Source organism: Orcinus orca, chromosome 10 (genome assembly GCF_937001465.1).
Source record: "Orcinus orca chromosome 10, mOrcOrc1.1, whole genome shotgun sequence".
NCBI lineage: Eukaryota > Metazoa > Chordata > Mammalia > Artiodactyla > Delphinidae > Orcinus > Orcinus orca.
The window spans coordinates 63,535,150-63,548,745 of NC_064568.1; the positions used below are offsets into that span (position 1 = coordinate 63,535,150).

The window sequence follows — 13,596 nt, forward strand, 5'->3', positions numbered from 1 at the left end:
CTCTGCAAAGTCTCTAAGGATTTTAATCTTAGAAGTATTGACCAGGTATGTATTTTCAAAAATGTCTCAGGCTATACAGGTTAGATTTATGAATGCAAAATAAAGCAGAAAACCAGGCTACAGTAGTAATAATAGCTAACATTCATTGGGTGTCTATTATGTACCAGAGACTCTGTGTTGAGTACTTTACATATTCTAGCCCGTTTCATCTTTGTAACAGCTCTGTCAGGTAGGAATTTTTATCATTGCCCTCTTACAGATAAGAAACAGTGGCTAAAGAACTTGCGAAGGTCACACATTTGCCAACGGGTGGAGCCAGACTCTCATCACGGAGAATCTAAAACCAGCACTTAAGCTTCACCACTGCACTAGGGTGATGCCTTCCAAGAGAAGGGGCACAGAGACAAGTCAATAGGAGAACAGAAAGAGACAATGGATGGGTGGGTCCAAGATGTTAACTAACTTCCCTGGTTGACAGATGAGATTTGGGATAGGAGGTTAAAGAGCGATGGGAGTCGAGTAATTCAGGAGAGGCAGGTAAACTTGAATGATTTTGCATGTAACATGCCATTTGCAGCAACATGGATGGGCCTAGAGATGATCATACAAAGTGAAGTAAGCAGACAAAGACAAACACCATATGATATCACTTACATGAGGAATCTAAAATATGACACAAATGAACTTATTTACAAAACAGAAACAGACTCACAGACGTAGAAAACAAATTTATGGTTACCAAAGGGGAAAGGAGGAGGGGATAAATTAGGAGTTTGGAATTAGCAGATTCAAACTACTATATATAAAATAGATAAACAACAAGGTTCTACTGTAGAGCACAGGGAACTATATGCAATATCTTATGATAAACCATAATGGAAAAGAATATGAAAAGATATATATATATATTCTTATTTTACCTAGAGCTTCTTAGAGTTGCACTAACAGGGGTACCTATTGAGAATTTTCATTTTAATCATAAAAACAGAAAATATGTACACTAATATTATTCAAATTTATAAGTTGAAGCTTTTTGAATTTATAAATTTTAAGCATTTATGATTAGATTTAACATCAAATTACAGGCCAGCAAAAGTGCATCTAATTTCACTCCCTTTTATATGAGATTAAACATTCTTAAGATAGTCTTTATTTGGTCCATATTATTGCTAATGGTTTTGGTATTTACAGGAATCATAATTTCAATTTTTGATATTATAGAATTTCCACATGAAATGCATGAAAATAAAACTGTATTCAATATTTTTATGTTTATAAGGTTTCCCTGTAAAAAAAACAAACCTGTATTACTATAGTGAGCTAATTGAGATATGAAATTTTCTTTTTTTATTTATTTTATTTTATATTTTTGGCTGTGTCAGGTCTTAGTTGTGGCATGCAAGATCTTTTGTTGCAGTGCGTGGGCTCTTCATTACATCACGCGGGCTCCTCTCTACTTGCAGTGCTTGAACTTCTCTCTAGTTGTAGCGTGCAGGTTCCAAAGTGCGTGGGCTCTGTGGTTTGTGGCACGTGGGCTCTCTGGTTAAGGTACACAGGCTCAGTAGTTGTGGTGCGTGGGCTTAGTTGCCCTACAGCATGTGGGAATCTTAGTTCCCCGACCAGGGATCAAACCCTCGTCCCCTGCATTGGAAGGTGGATTCTTTACCACTGGACCACCAGGGAAGTCCCTAACTGAGATAAGAAATTTTCTAAACTTCCCCATTTAGAAAACTATTAAGCAGTAAAGTTTATATCTGGGTGTTCTTTTTCTTAACAGCAGAGAATCATACAATATCTGGCTTACCTTAGAGGTTATATTCTTCAAAAGTTTAGATTTCAATATTAATTGTCTGACTGATGACAAATAATTAAACAACTGACTCCATGATAAAATTACCTTGCTAAATTACTGTTGTTCAAATTGGACCCTTTCAAATTCTTTCAAATATCATGTTCCCTGTTATAGAATTACAAAAAGGAGAGAAGAGTGGTAATAGACATTGATGCAACCTCTAAGCTTCATTTCAACTGTGTTGGAAGAATAACAGTTGAGCTCTACCGAAAACAACTTATCATAGCGATTTAGGCCTATGAATATATATCTCTAAAATAGTCATGTTCAGATAAATAATAATTGGAATTTTTGGTGCATTAGGGAGTTTTAAAGGCTTCCAAGAGTTGCATGACCTCACTTTGGCAGCTCAGATCATGTTCTCCAAGTTAACTCTCCTTGATCAAAGCGATGAGAGCTATAAGATCACTTCATCCTCTTTGCCTTTCCAGTCCTGTTTCACTAAGGATCAAAAAGATCCCTCTCCCATTGTTTGTGTTTTTCTGTCCTTAACTGCTTTACTTCTATTACCAGTGGGAGTCTCAGCACCCTCACAAGTATGAATGAAGGTTTGCTTATTCTGGGTGTTAATTTCCTTAAGTGTGTTTATACTATGATGTACAAAGTAATCTGTGAATCCTTTTATGTGTAATTAGGAGCTGGCTGACTAGGTATCAGCCAGCTCCTAATTTATATTTGCTGCAGCAACCAGTGGGGCTGACTGGTACCCCTGGCCATGCCACTTGGCAGCACAAGGCTATTCTTGATGTCCATTCAATTGCAGGTGCTGAACTCAGCTGAAGAATTTTAGAGTGGGTAGATGTAGGTGTGCTTGTGAAACAGGGGGATGCAGGGAGGTGGTCTGTTCCAGTACCATCTCATCTTGCCAACACCTCCCCACTCAAGACTAGTGCTCTTCTAATGATGTAAGGATATGTTTACACTTTTCAGTTTGAATCACTTTAGCTGCTTCAATAATTTTGTGCCCTGCGTGTCTTTAAACAACTGAACTCCATTTCAGTGCTTAACCTGTACTACCCATTTACTGACAACTGACTGACTTACCGAGTTATCTGTGACATCTCCCCTAATTTACCACCTTCTATCTTTTCTTCTTTATTAGACTGTTGTATATAAGTGTTCTAACCTTGCAAACTGCCTCAGAATATTTATTTATTTTTTTGTTCATATATTGTAAAAAAAGTTTGAAGTATAGCTGATTTACAATGTTGTGTTAGTTTCAGGTGTACAGCAAAATGATTCAGATTTTTTTAACTCTCCAAGAAATTTATTTTAGCATATGCCATAGATTGATATAATTGATATAATAATTTCATATAAAGAGAAACCATTGCAGAAATAACTAAGGTGGGGCCCTAACAAGGAAATAAAAGAAAGATCATAAAGAAATTCTTCCATATGAAGACTTTGGATCTGCATCATTTATTCAAAATATAAAACCTTAATATTAGAAGCAAAGAGAAAAACAGCAAAGAAAACAATAAAACAGAAGCTTGGCATATGTAGTACAAATGTATGGGCTAAGTTATAACATATATGTGTTCTATGATTTTATATATATATATATATATATATATATATATATATATATATATAAAATTTCCCTTACAGGTTATTACAAAATATTGAGCATATTTCCTGTCTCATAATATTTAAAAATCGAGCTTTTAAAAAATATAACTATTTTTTTTGAGCAAATGGGACACTGTTGATACAGTTGGTGAAATTTGCATGGGCTATGTAGATTGGTTGGTAGTGCTGTGTCAAGGTTGATTTTCTGATTTGAAGGGTTGTTTGGGTGGGCCTTAAGCCAATATGACTGATGTCTTTATTTTTAAATTTTTATTTTATATTGGAGTATAGTTTATTAGCAATGTTGTGATAGTTTCAGGTGTATAGAAAAGTGATTCAGTTGTACGAATACATGCATCTATTCTTTTTCAAGTTCTTTTCCCATTTAGGTTATTGCAGAATATTGAGCAGAGTTCCCTGCGCTATACGGTAGGTCCTTGTTGGTTATCTTTTAAATCTGTGTGTGTATGTCAAGTTTATTGTCATGAAGATAAACTCAAGTGAGTTCAAGGCCGGACGCATCTACAGTGGACGCCAAAGGCTGGGAATGAGCAAACTGCCAGACAAGAAAACGCAGACCCTCTTCCTTTGATGGAGACCTAACCCTTTCTTCCCTGTGGATTCTGAACCAGGTGAGAAGCCGGTGAGTGGGGCGTGTGCAGATGCGATCAGCCCTACTTGCTGGGTGCAGAGCGGCAGGCGCGCCATGCTGGGAATATCTCCTCCGCGCTTCGGCTCCGGGTGGCCCGCGTGCGCGCAGGTGTCTCCCGCGCGCCCTGCTCTGGGCGCTCTCGGCTTGGCGCCGCTGCAGTACACAGAGCGGGGCCGGGCTCAGCGCGCGCGGGAGGCGGAAGGCGCGCTCGGGGGCCGGCGCGGGACCGCAGCGCGCGCCCGGCCCGCATCTCTCTCCTCCCCGCTCTCTCCCATCGCCTACAGCCGCCCCGAACCTGGCCATGGGGAACGTGCCATCCGCGGTGAAGCACTGCCTCAGCTACCAACAACTTCTCCGGGAGCATCTCTGGATCGGGGATTCAGTGGCAGGGGCGTTCGAGCCCGCGCAGGTACCACCTCGCGGCCCAGTGGGTCCCCACCCTCTTCCGTCATCCCCCAGGCCTCCTCTCCCCTTCTTGTGTAGTCTCTCACCCTGGGCCCTTCCTGCGACAGTTCTGTAATGTCAAACCTCACCCCTTAAAAGGTTTCCCATCATCTCTCTGGGGTGAATTGCAGACCCACCCCTGCAGCTCAGACCCACTAAAATCCCTATCTTGGCCACGTGCAGGTCGCCTAAAGGAAACTGTTCCTTCTCTGTGTTTCCCTTGGAAGGGATGAGTCATAATACACAGCACTCCTCCGAGGATAGCGCCCTTCTTTTCAGTTTTCTCCTGATTATTGTGTGACAAAGACGACGAATTTGTCAGAATATGAGGCGGAAAAAGGAACAAAGCCAACACAGAAGGTTGGGAAAACACGGTGGGATGAAATCATCCGTCATATCATTAATTATCCCTAATGTATTTATGCTTCAACACACTTGAGCAAGCTGGGGAAAAATGGTAAATAACAGCGATTTCAGTCCAAAATGTATTCCCATGTTGATTCCTGAAAGCCTATTTTAAGACAATTATTAGGCAAGTGAGTAGTATCCACATACTTGCGATTTAATGCACTCTCAACCGGAAACGGCAAGTAAATGAAGAAAATCTATATAAAGAAATAGACTTTTCCCTTAAAAGAGCTTAAAATTTAAAGTTTCACAAAGGAATAACAGTGATAATTGTTAAGTGAATGTGAAAACGTGGGAAAAGGGAGGGAGACTCAGGGTTTAGCTATTATTGTTTTGAATTTTGGTGGATACAAAAATGTTTATTCCTGATTCATCTATGTACAAAATAATAATTTGTATTAAGTATAATATTTTAGTGGGTAAGCATAATTTAAATTTGTGTTTTTAAATCAACTATTCTAATATTAGGCATCCATTTTTCTATAGTTTTATAGTTAGTGTATTTTCAGTTCAATGTATCAATATGTGGCATTGTAATTTTAGTTCTACAGATTGGAGTTCAGCGTTTGTGGATTCTCTAAAAGATACTTTGCTCCTCATTACTTAAAAGATGGCCCTGGTCATCTGACTCAAAGACTGTTGCTGACGATCAAGAAAGGGAAAATAATTCTTTATCTTCCTGTATGTTCTCTTGTCTTCTATTTAATTTTCCTGCCTTCTCATTTGATCTTTGTATTATAAAGATAATATAACCTTATATTCACTCTGTTACAGAATCAGAAATCCTTACCTTCCAGTCCCGAAGTCTGAGACTTTATATGACTTTTGTTGCTGGGTTAATATTATTTTTCTCTCCCGCAACCCCCATATTCTAATTTTGTGGGCTTTGGAGAACATGACAGAGGCTAGACTGCTAGGTGAGGATGTCTACTTTGCCTTGCAGGGATGTGGAAACGGGGAAATTGAAAATGACTAGGATGAAAAAAGAAAGAAAATGACTAGGATGACTGATCTAGGAATGCGGGGAATAGGGTTTTTGGACATTCATCAGCCTAATAAAGACTTTTTGTTCCTTTTTGGAGAAATAGCAATACCTTCTCCAAATATTGCTGTTTTAACCCTGGACTGCTTTAGTGAGAAACTCCTATTTATTCCTCAGACACAGCTTAAATATCACTTCTTTTGACCAACCCTTTTCTCCTTCCAGAGTTGCTAGCCTTTTTCTGTGCTCTCATGGCATTTTATGCATAATTCTGTTTTAGTTCCAGTGTTGTGAAATGATAATGTTTTAGGTCATGTCCTATTGAATACACAGCAGCAGTGACACTGCACTCTGAAATTTACCTTCTTCTTTGGCTTGTGTTTAACAACATTGTTGCTGCTTTAAGCCCTACCTCTCTGGTTCCTCAGGCTAGAACTAGACTGGCTCAGGGGTAAATCTGCAGATTCCTCATGACTTTTTATGCACACTCACAGTTCCTGTTACTATTAGTATACTCATGTCTTCCAGATTCATATTACAATCTCTCTCTTAAGCTCCAGTCCTGATGTTCACCTGCTCACCTGACATCATCACTTGGGTATCTCAAAAGTAATTCAAACCCAACATTTGCAAAATCGGAATCATGTTCTTCTTCCCCTTCCAACCCCAGACATTCTCTAGAATTTCCTATCACAGGGTATGCCATTGCAATTCATTGAGCCCTGGAAGCACAAACCAAGAGCTCCTTTCCTTCTTTCCCCCATAACCAAAGTATCACTAAGTCCTGCAATTTTACCTCGAATTTCTCACAGATCCATCTGTTTTCCCAACTCTACTGCTGCTATCAATTTTAAAGTGGTATTCTCTCTCCAATGAACTACTAGACTCTTGCGATCCTTCAACCCATTGTTTCTACAGCTAGTTGGGAGAAGTTCTCTGTTTTACACAGAATCATGCTATTCTCCCGTTTCACAACCTTCTGTGAATTCTCATTGTTTTAGGAATGAATAGGAAGCAAAATCTTTATTGTGCTCTTGGAAGCCTCAGGTGTTCTCTTCATTGCATCTCTCTGCAGCATCCTCTTAAGCTATGTTCTCTTATCCTTGCCACTGTGTCCTTCTTTTGAGTTTTCCAATCATCTTTCCTCTGGAAACATGATCTTTACCTGTTTTCCTCTCTGCTAGGAAGATTCTTTTCAAATAACTAACCTTGAGCTCTCAACTCAAATGTTGCTTCCTCATGAAATCTTTCCCAGACTCTCAAGGCAAACATTTCTTGTTATCTTACTTTGCACTGTTCATTACAAATAATATGAATTTTACATTTATTGTTGTGATCATTTTATGTTTAATTCCCTACCGGACTCTAAGTATCATAAAAGTAAGGAAAAATTCCACCACAAAATCCTCAGCAATGAACAAAATGTTTGATTAGTTTTTAATGGCCAATGAATACTTGTTGAATGAACAAATGAAAGGATGTTTTTCCTTCTAGGGCATAAGCATCTCAGATTTATGGGGAACGTGAAATCCTTCATAGCACTTTTCAGGGTCCAAAACAATGATTAGCACATTGTAATAAAATGCTAACTATTTGTTATGTGAATGCCAAAGTGATGAGAATTAAGACAGGTGTCAATAAAGTTTGGTCTTAGTGCTGTTAGATGGGTATTATTACTGTTTGTGTTTTACCTTTTTTTATTGAACTATAGTTGATTTATAATGGTGTGTTAGTTTCCAGTGTACAAAGCAAGTCAGTTACACATATACATATGTATATGTATCTATTCTTTTTCAGATTCTTTTCCAGTTTAGGTTATTAAAAGATATTGAATATAGTTCCCTGTGCTATACAATAAAACCTTGTTGTTTATCTATTTTATGTATAGTGGATTGTATTTGCTAATCCCAAGCTCCTAATTTATCTCTCACCCTGATTTCCCCTTTGGTAACTGTAAGATTATTTTCTATGCCTATGAGTCTATTTCTGTTTTGTAAATAAGTTCATTTGTATCATTTTTTTTAGATTCCACATATAAGTGATAGCATGTGATATTTGTCTTTTTCTGACTTACTTCACTTAGTATGATAATCTCCAGTTCCATGCATGTTGCTGCAAATGGCATTATTTCATTCTTTTTAATGGTGGAGTAATATTCCATTGTATATATGTACCACATCTTCTTTATCCATTCATCTGTAGATGGACGTTTGGGTTGTGTGTTATCTTTTTATAGAATCTAGTCATACTTTGATAGGGAAAGAGTTGAAAATGGATTCTGGAAGCTGTTAAAAGATGCACAGAGCTTAACTATTTCTCCACTGTTAAATCTGGCAGAGGGAATCATGGGCAGGACCCCTAAGTTTTGAAATAATTTGGCTGCAGTTGGGACAGACAGAGTGCTCTATTTTGAAAGAATACTGTGCTAGTCAATAGAAAGATTCAAAACCTAGCCCTTTTTCTGCTACCAATATATTATTAAGATAAAATTAAATATTGTGTGTGTGTAAGTACAAATATACACATTTGAAGTTTAGCAATTTATTACCAAACATAAAATGGGTCAATGTGAATTAAAGGCTTGCACTACCACAGCTCCACTAATTAAATTCTTTAGTTCTCTTCCTCTCTTTTTTTTTGTAACTAATGGCATTGGTTTTTCAGATTTCCTTAATAGACCAGGAGGTTAAAATTGATCCTTCTATGGTTCAAGCTATCTCTTAGGGTCTGTTTTATTTTCTATATTTGTCTCTGTTAAAATGGATATGATGAAGCTGGCTTAACTCGTGATTTAAAGTTTGGGTTAAAATTAGGTTCCCTGTAAAGTAGTCCTTCTTTGATTTCCAAGTGCTGCTTAAGCAGTAGCTCAATATCTTCATGTATTAATACCCCATTACAGCAATAAAATTCCTAAGGACCTAAATTCTATCATAAACAACACTTAAAATATATTAGTTTTTTAAAGACAAAATTGTAGATTTTGTGAGATTAAATTTATAGTTAGTTTACATTATATCCTGATCCTTTAAGTTACATTTGCTGTCAGCAAATATTATGATTCCAAGTATTTAGTGTTAAACCGTCACTTGAATTTAATTGGAATGTACAATATTTTTGCTTAAATTTAATTAAAAGATTAAAGTAACTATACGCTTTTCAGTTTACAACTCTGAAGCTGTTAGTACATTTACAAAATACCTTAGAGTGAGTGGGGAGGAATTTTCAGAAAGGAACCAAACTACCATTACACTGTTTGTTTTCTGTTTGTCTCAGGTGTTCTTTTGTCCTTTACTGTCCTGTTTCTCTTTTTTATGACTTCTTTTGAAATTATGTAAATTTTAAAATTCATTTTTCCCTTGGGTTGGCTTGTTAGTTATGTACTGTTTTTATGGTACTGGTAGTTGCTACCTATAAGATGTCAACGTACAACCTTGACTTATTAAAATATTATATAAATTAGTTTTATTGCAACTTATTAAAAATATGATAATTTAACTCCCTTTACTGCCTTCGCTTTCTATATTGTTGTTGTATATATTAATTTTCTATATGGTATATTTGTAATATGTATTTATAGTCAATATACATTTATATCTATGCATATATTTCCTCTTTCCTTTGCTCTTTATTGCTTTCTTCATCTCCATTCTTTCATCTGAAATTATTTCCCTTCAACTAGAAATATTTGCTTTAATACTTTCTTTAGTAAAAATCTGGTGGTGATAATTTCTTTCAGTTTTTCTTTGCTTGAATTACATTTATGTATATACGTGTGCCATGTGCATAAATATAATGAATATTGAGTATAAATATATGTTCCATATAAAGAATTAGAATACATGACATGACAGCAGTACGAAATGCAGATTTCTCAACAGATAAAATGGAAACCAGAGACAAACCAGAGGGAAATCAGCTGTTAGTTTTACTTTTAGTTCTTTGATGATAATATATCTTTCATTCTCTTCTTGTTATCTTTGGTTTCCAACAGTATGACTATGATGAGTCTACAGGTAGTTTCTTTATATCTGATAATGATTCATAGCACTTCTTGGATCTTGATGCTTGTTGGCTTCCATATGTTTTGGAAATTTTTCAATCAATTCTCTTCAACTATTGCTTCTGTCTCTTTTTTAACCACCCCCCAACTTGGACCTATAGCTTGAAGAATCTTAGAATGTTCCTTGTGACCCATTTATTTCATATACTCATTTTTTGTATTTTTTTATCTTTTGTTTCTCACCATGTTCAGTCTGAATATTTTTTCTCACCTATTCCATTTCACTAATACCCTCTTTAGCTTTGTCTAATTTGCTGCTGATTTAATGTGAGTTCTTAATTTTAGTTATATTTTTGAATTAATGAACTTCTATATGGTTTTTAAAACCAATTTTTAGCTCTCTGCCACAATTCTCCATCTTATCAAGAATTCTTGAATACTTATCAGTTATTTTAAGTTCCATGTCTGGTAACTCCAATATTCAGATCTCCAGTGGGTCTCTTTCATGTATCTTTCCTCTTGCAATGCCTACTAATTTTTCAGTTTAGGTTAGACACCTGTTATGAAAATGTTATAGACATAATTTGAGGCTCTGAGTCATACTGTCCTCCAGAAATGATTACCTTCCCCCCACTCCCTTTTGCCCACCCTCTACACCCTGTCTCTGGCAACCACCAGTCTGTTCTCTGTATCTAATTTTGTTTTTTTTAAGATTCCACATATAAGTACTTGTCTCTTTCTGTGTGACTTATTTTGCTTAGCATAATACCCTCAGGGTCCATCAGGTAGCAAATGGCATGATTTCCTTCTTTTTATGACTGAATAATATGCCTTTGTGTAGATATATACACCATATTTTCTTTATCCATTCATCTGTCAATGGGTACTTGGGTTGTTTTCACGTCTTGGCTATTGCAAAGAGTGCTGCAATGAACATGGGGGGTGCAGATATCTGTTCAAGACAATGATTTCCTTTCCTTAGGATAAATAGCTAGAAGCAGAATTGCTGAATTATATGATAGTTTTATTTTTAATTTTTTGAGGAACCTTCATGCTGTTTTCCATAGTGGCTGCACCAATTTACATTCCCCATTGCACAAGGGTTCCCTTTTCTCCACATCCTCACCAACACTTATTTCTTGTCATTTTGGTAATAGCCATTCCGATGGGTGTGAGGTGCAGGAAGGATTGATTATCTTTTGCTTCTAACAGGCAATAAGTGCAAGGGTAGCTTACCTTAAGCCAATCAGATGTTTAGCTGATTCAAGGCTGGACCTACTTCATTTGTGAGGGCTTGTCTTTTCTATTCACGCTTACTTTTATTTTGTTGCTCTCCAGGGGTTCTAACTAAAAGCCTAGAGTGTTTACCAGAATGTCTTCTCCTTGTTGAACCTGAACTCAAAAATATTTCCTCCCCAACTTCTAAGACCCCTGGAAGCTCTGATGCTCTTCTCAGCTTCTCACCTGATTGCATAGAATTGGCGAATGCCTCAAGAGGAAAGTTCATGCTGAATTTTGGTATCACCCCTCTGTGTTTTTCTTCTGCGAGTATCTTGGCCACTGAAGTACACCCTCCCTTGGAGACTCCAAAGGCTATCAAAGAAGTGTTTTTCACTAATATTTTCACCAGATTTTCTGGTTCTCTGTGAGAAGTTTGTTCTGAACAAGCTAGTTAAAAAATTACTAATATAACAGGGGAAATATTAAAAAAACACCTATTTTGCAATATAATTGGAATTGAAAAAATATATTCATTTACCATATTACAAAGCTTTTGAAGTGGTTACATTCCAGGTAATATGCAAACTGTTGACAGTAACAATTTGTGTATTTATTTTTCAAGCTTTATTGAGATATAATTGACATATAACATTGTGTAAGTTTAAGGTATATAAATTTGATACATTCATATATTGCAAAATGATTGTCACCATAGCATTGGCTAGCATCTGCATCACATCACATAATTACCATTTCTTTTTTGTGCTGAGACCATTTAAGATTTACTCTCTTAGCAGCTTTCAAGGATATAATATATTATTAACTGTAGTGTTAATCACTATGCTGTGCCTTAGATTCCTAGAACTTATTCATCTTATAGCTTGAACTTTGTATAGAGTAACAATTTAAAGTCCAAAAATTGAATTAAAAGATTGGCTACTTCATGAAAAATAATATTTTACAGAAAAACTGACATAATGATTTTCACTATAAGTAAAAATTGTGAAAGATATTTTTTAAAGATAAAAATTAATGTGCTGCCTAAATTAAGTATCTTGCTTTGGGGAAACAGTATGCTATTTACTCCCTCCTTATGTGTGACATAGGTCAATAAAATTTGTTAAATGAATGAATGAATCAATGAGTGATTAAATTTACAGTATTTTATCTCTATTGATATGAGATTATTTTGGATCTTTCCATTTAATGGCCCTGAAGTGGGTAAAAATATTTTCTTCTTCTTATTAACCTTTTCTTTACAATGCTATCTTTTGCTTTGTCTTGATTCATTCCTGGTTCATATTCAATATGCATTGGGCACTGCCTAACTGCTTTACATGCCATAACTCAATCCCCATAACAATCCATTTTATAGGTTTAGTAACTGGGATACAGAAACATTAAATAATTTGTTCATGGTCAGTAGTTGATGATCTAGGAATTGAATTCCGTCAGCTGAGATTCCAGAGCTCCCAGTTTTCCACTATACCAGTGCTTCCTGACCTTTCTGGTGATAGGAGTCATTGGAGGTGTTTATTAAATGTGCTAGAAATTCAGCACATTGGAGCCCAGTGTTGGAGCCCAGCTCTCACTGTTTTTGCTTCACCTACCTTTTGGGAAATGCTGGACTGAGTGATGCTGCTGCCCCTTCATCTCTGTATCTTCTGTCAAAGGGTCAGCTGTAGGCTCATGTTTCCTCTAATCTGTCTTCTGAGAGCTCCTGGCTCCAACCCATGAAGGGCTCCTATGAGTTTTGACTTCCCTTCTCTCCTCTTTGAAGGTGAGACTAGAGTTCTGCCTGGAATAGAATTGCATTGGATGCATAAGGAAAAATAACTTGGTTTCCAATAAATTTCCTGTTCCCTCCCATCTCCAATACTTTCTGTCCTTGGATTTCTGTTAGCTCCTCTCTTCCTTGCTTTCTCTCCTTCCAGCTGGCTTTCACATCCTTTCCTCCCCCTGCCCTGTGTTCTTGTTTTTTTCATTAGCTCTGAGCTCCTCCAAGTTTTCTGGCTTCCTTTCTGCTTATTCACTCTGGGCTGTAACTTTCCCTGACCCTTTCTTCTTTCTTCATTTTCCTCTTCCAAGTTTAGCTTTTATTTTTGTTTCTTTTGATTTTCCCTCATCAACCAAGGGGCTAGACTGTGCAGACCCATAACTTGATGGGTCACTTTTATGGAGCAGATGGTATTTAAAAGAGATCGTACAAACTCATATATGTGGGGAATATCATTTTAGCAGAAATTCTGATTTGAAAGTGTTGTCCAGCCTGCTTGAAGACCTCACAGTAAAAGCAACACAAGAAAACAAGTTTCCTGGTCTCACGATTGTTAGTTTAAGTAGGAGATGCAAATTTGCTGCTACACAGGTGAGCCATATTTAACCTCTGGAAATGTTTTGTTTGATCAAGACTACACTTAAAAGATAAGTACATATGAATGCCTTAAACAGGATTTGTACTCTTT

At 36.7% G+C, this 13,596-nt stretch overlaps 1 protein-coding gene across 2 annotated transcripts in view; it reads left to right on the forward strand.

The window, feature by feature from the left end:
• The first annotated feature begins 4,245 nt into the window (after nucleotides 1-4,245).
• The window catches only part of HMGCLL1 (3-hydroxymethyl-3-methylglutaryl-CoA lyase like 1), a 143,879-nt gene continuing 134,528 nt past the window's right edge, over nucleotides 4,246-13,596 (forward strand). The window contains exon 1 of one of the 2 annotated variants that reach the window (XM_004267774.3): nucleotides 4,246-4,485. In XM_004267774.3, coding sequence (XP_004267822.1) covers nucleotides 4,378-4,485 — 108 coding nt within the window. In that variant the 5' untranslated portion in view covers nucleotides 4,246-4,377. The remainder of the gene's footprint in view (nucleotides 4,486-13,596) is intronic. The other variant, XM_049716248.1, reaches the window with a different exon arrangement.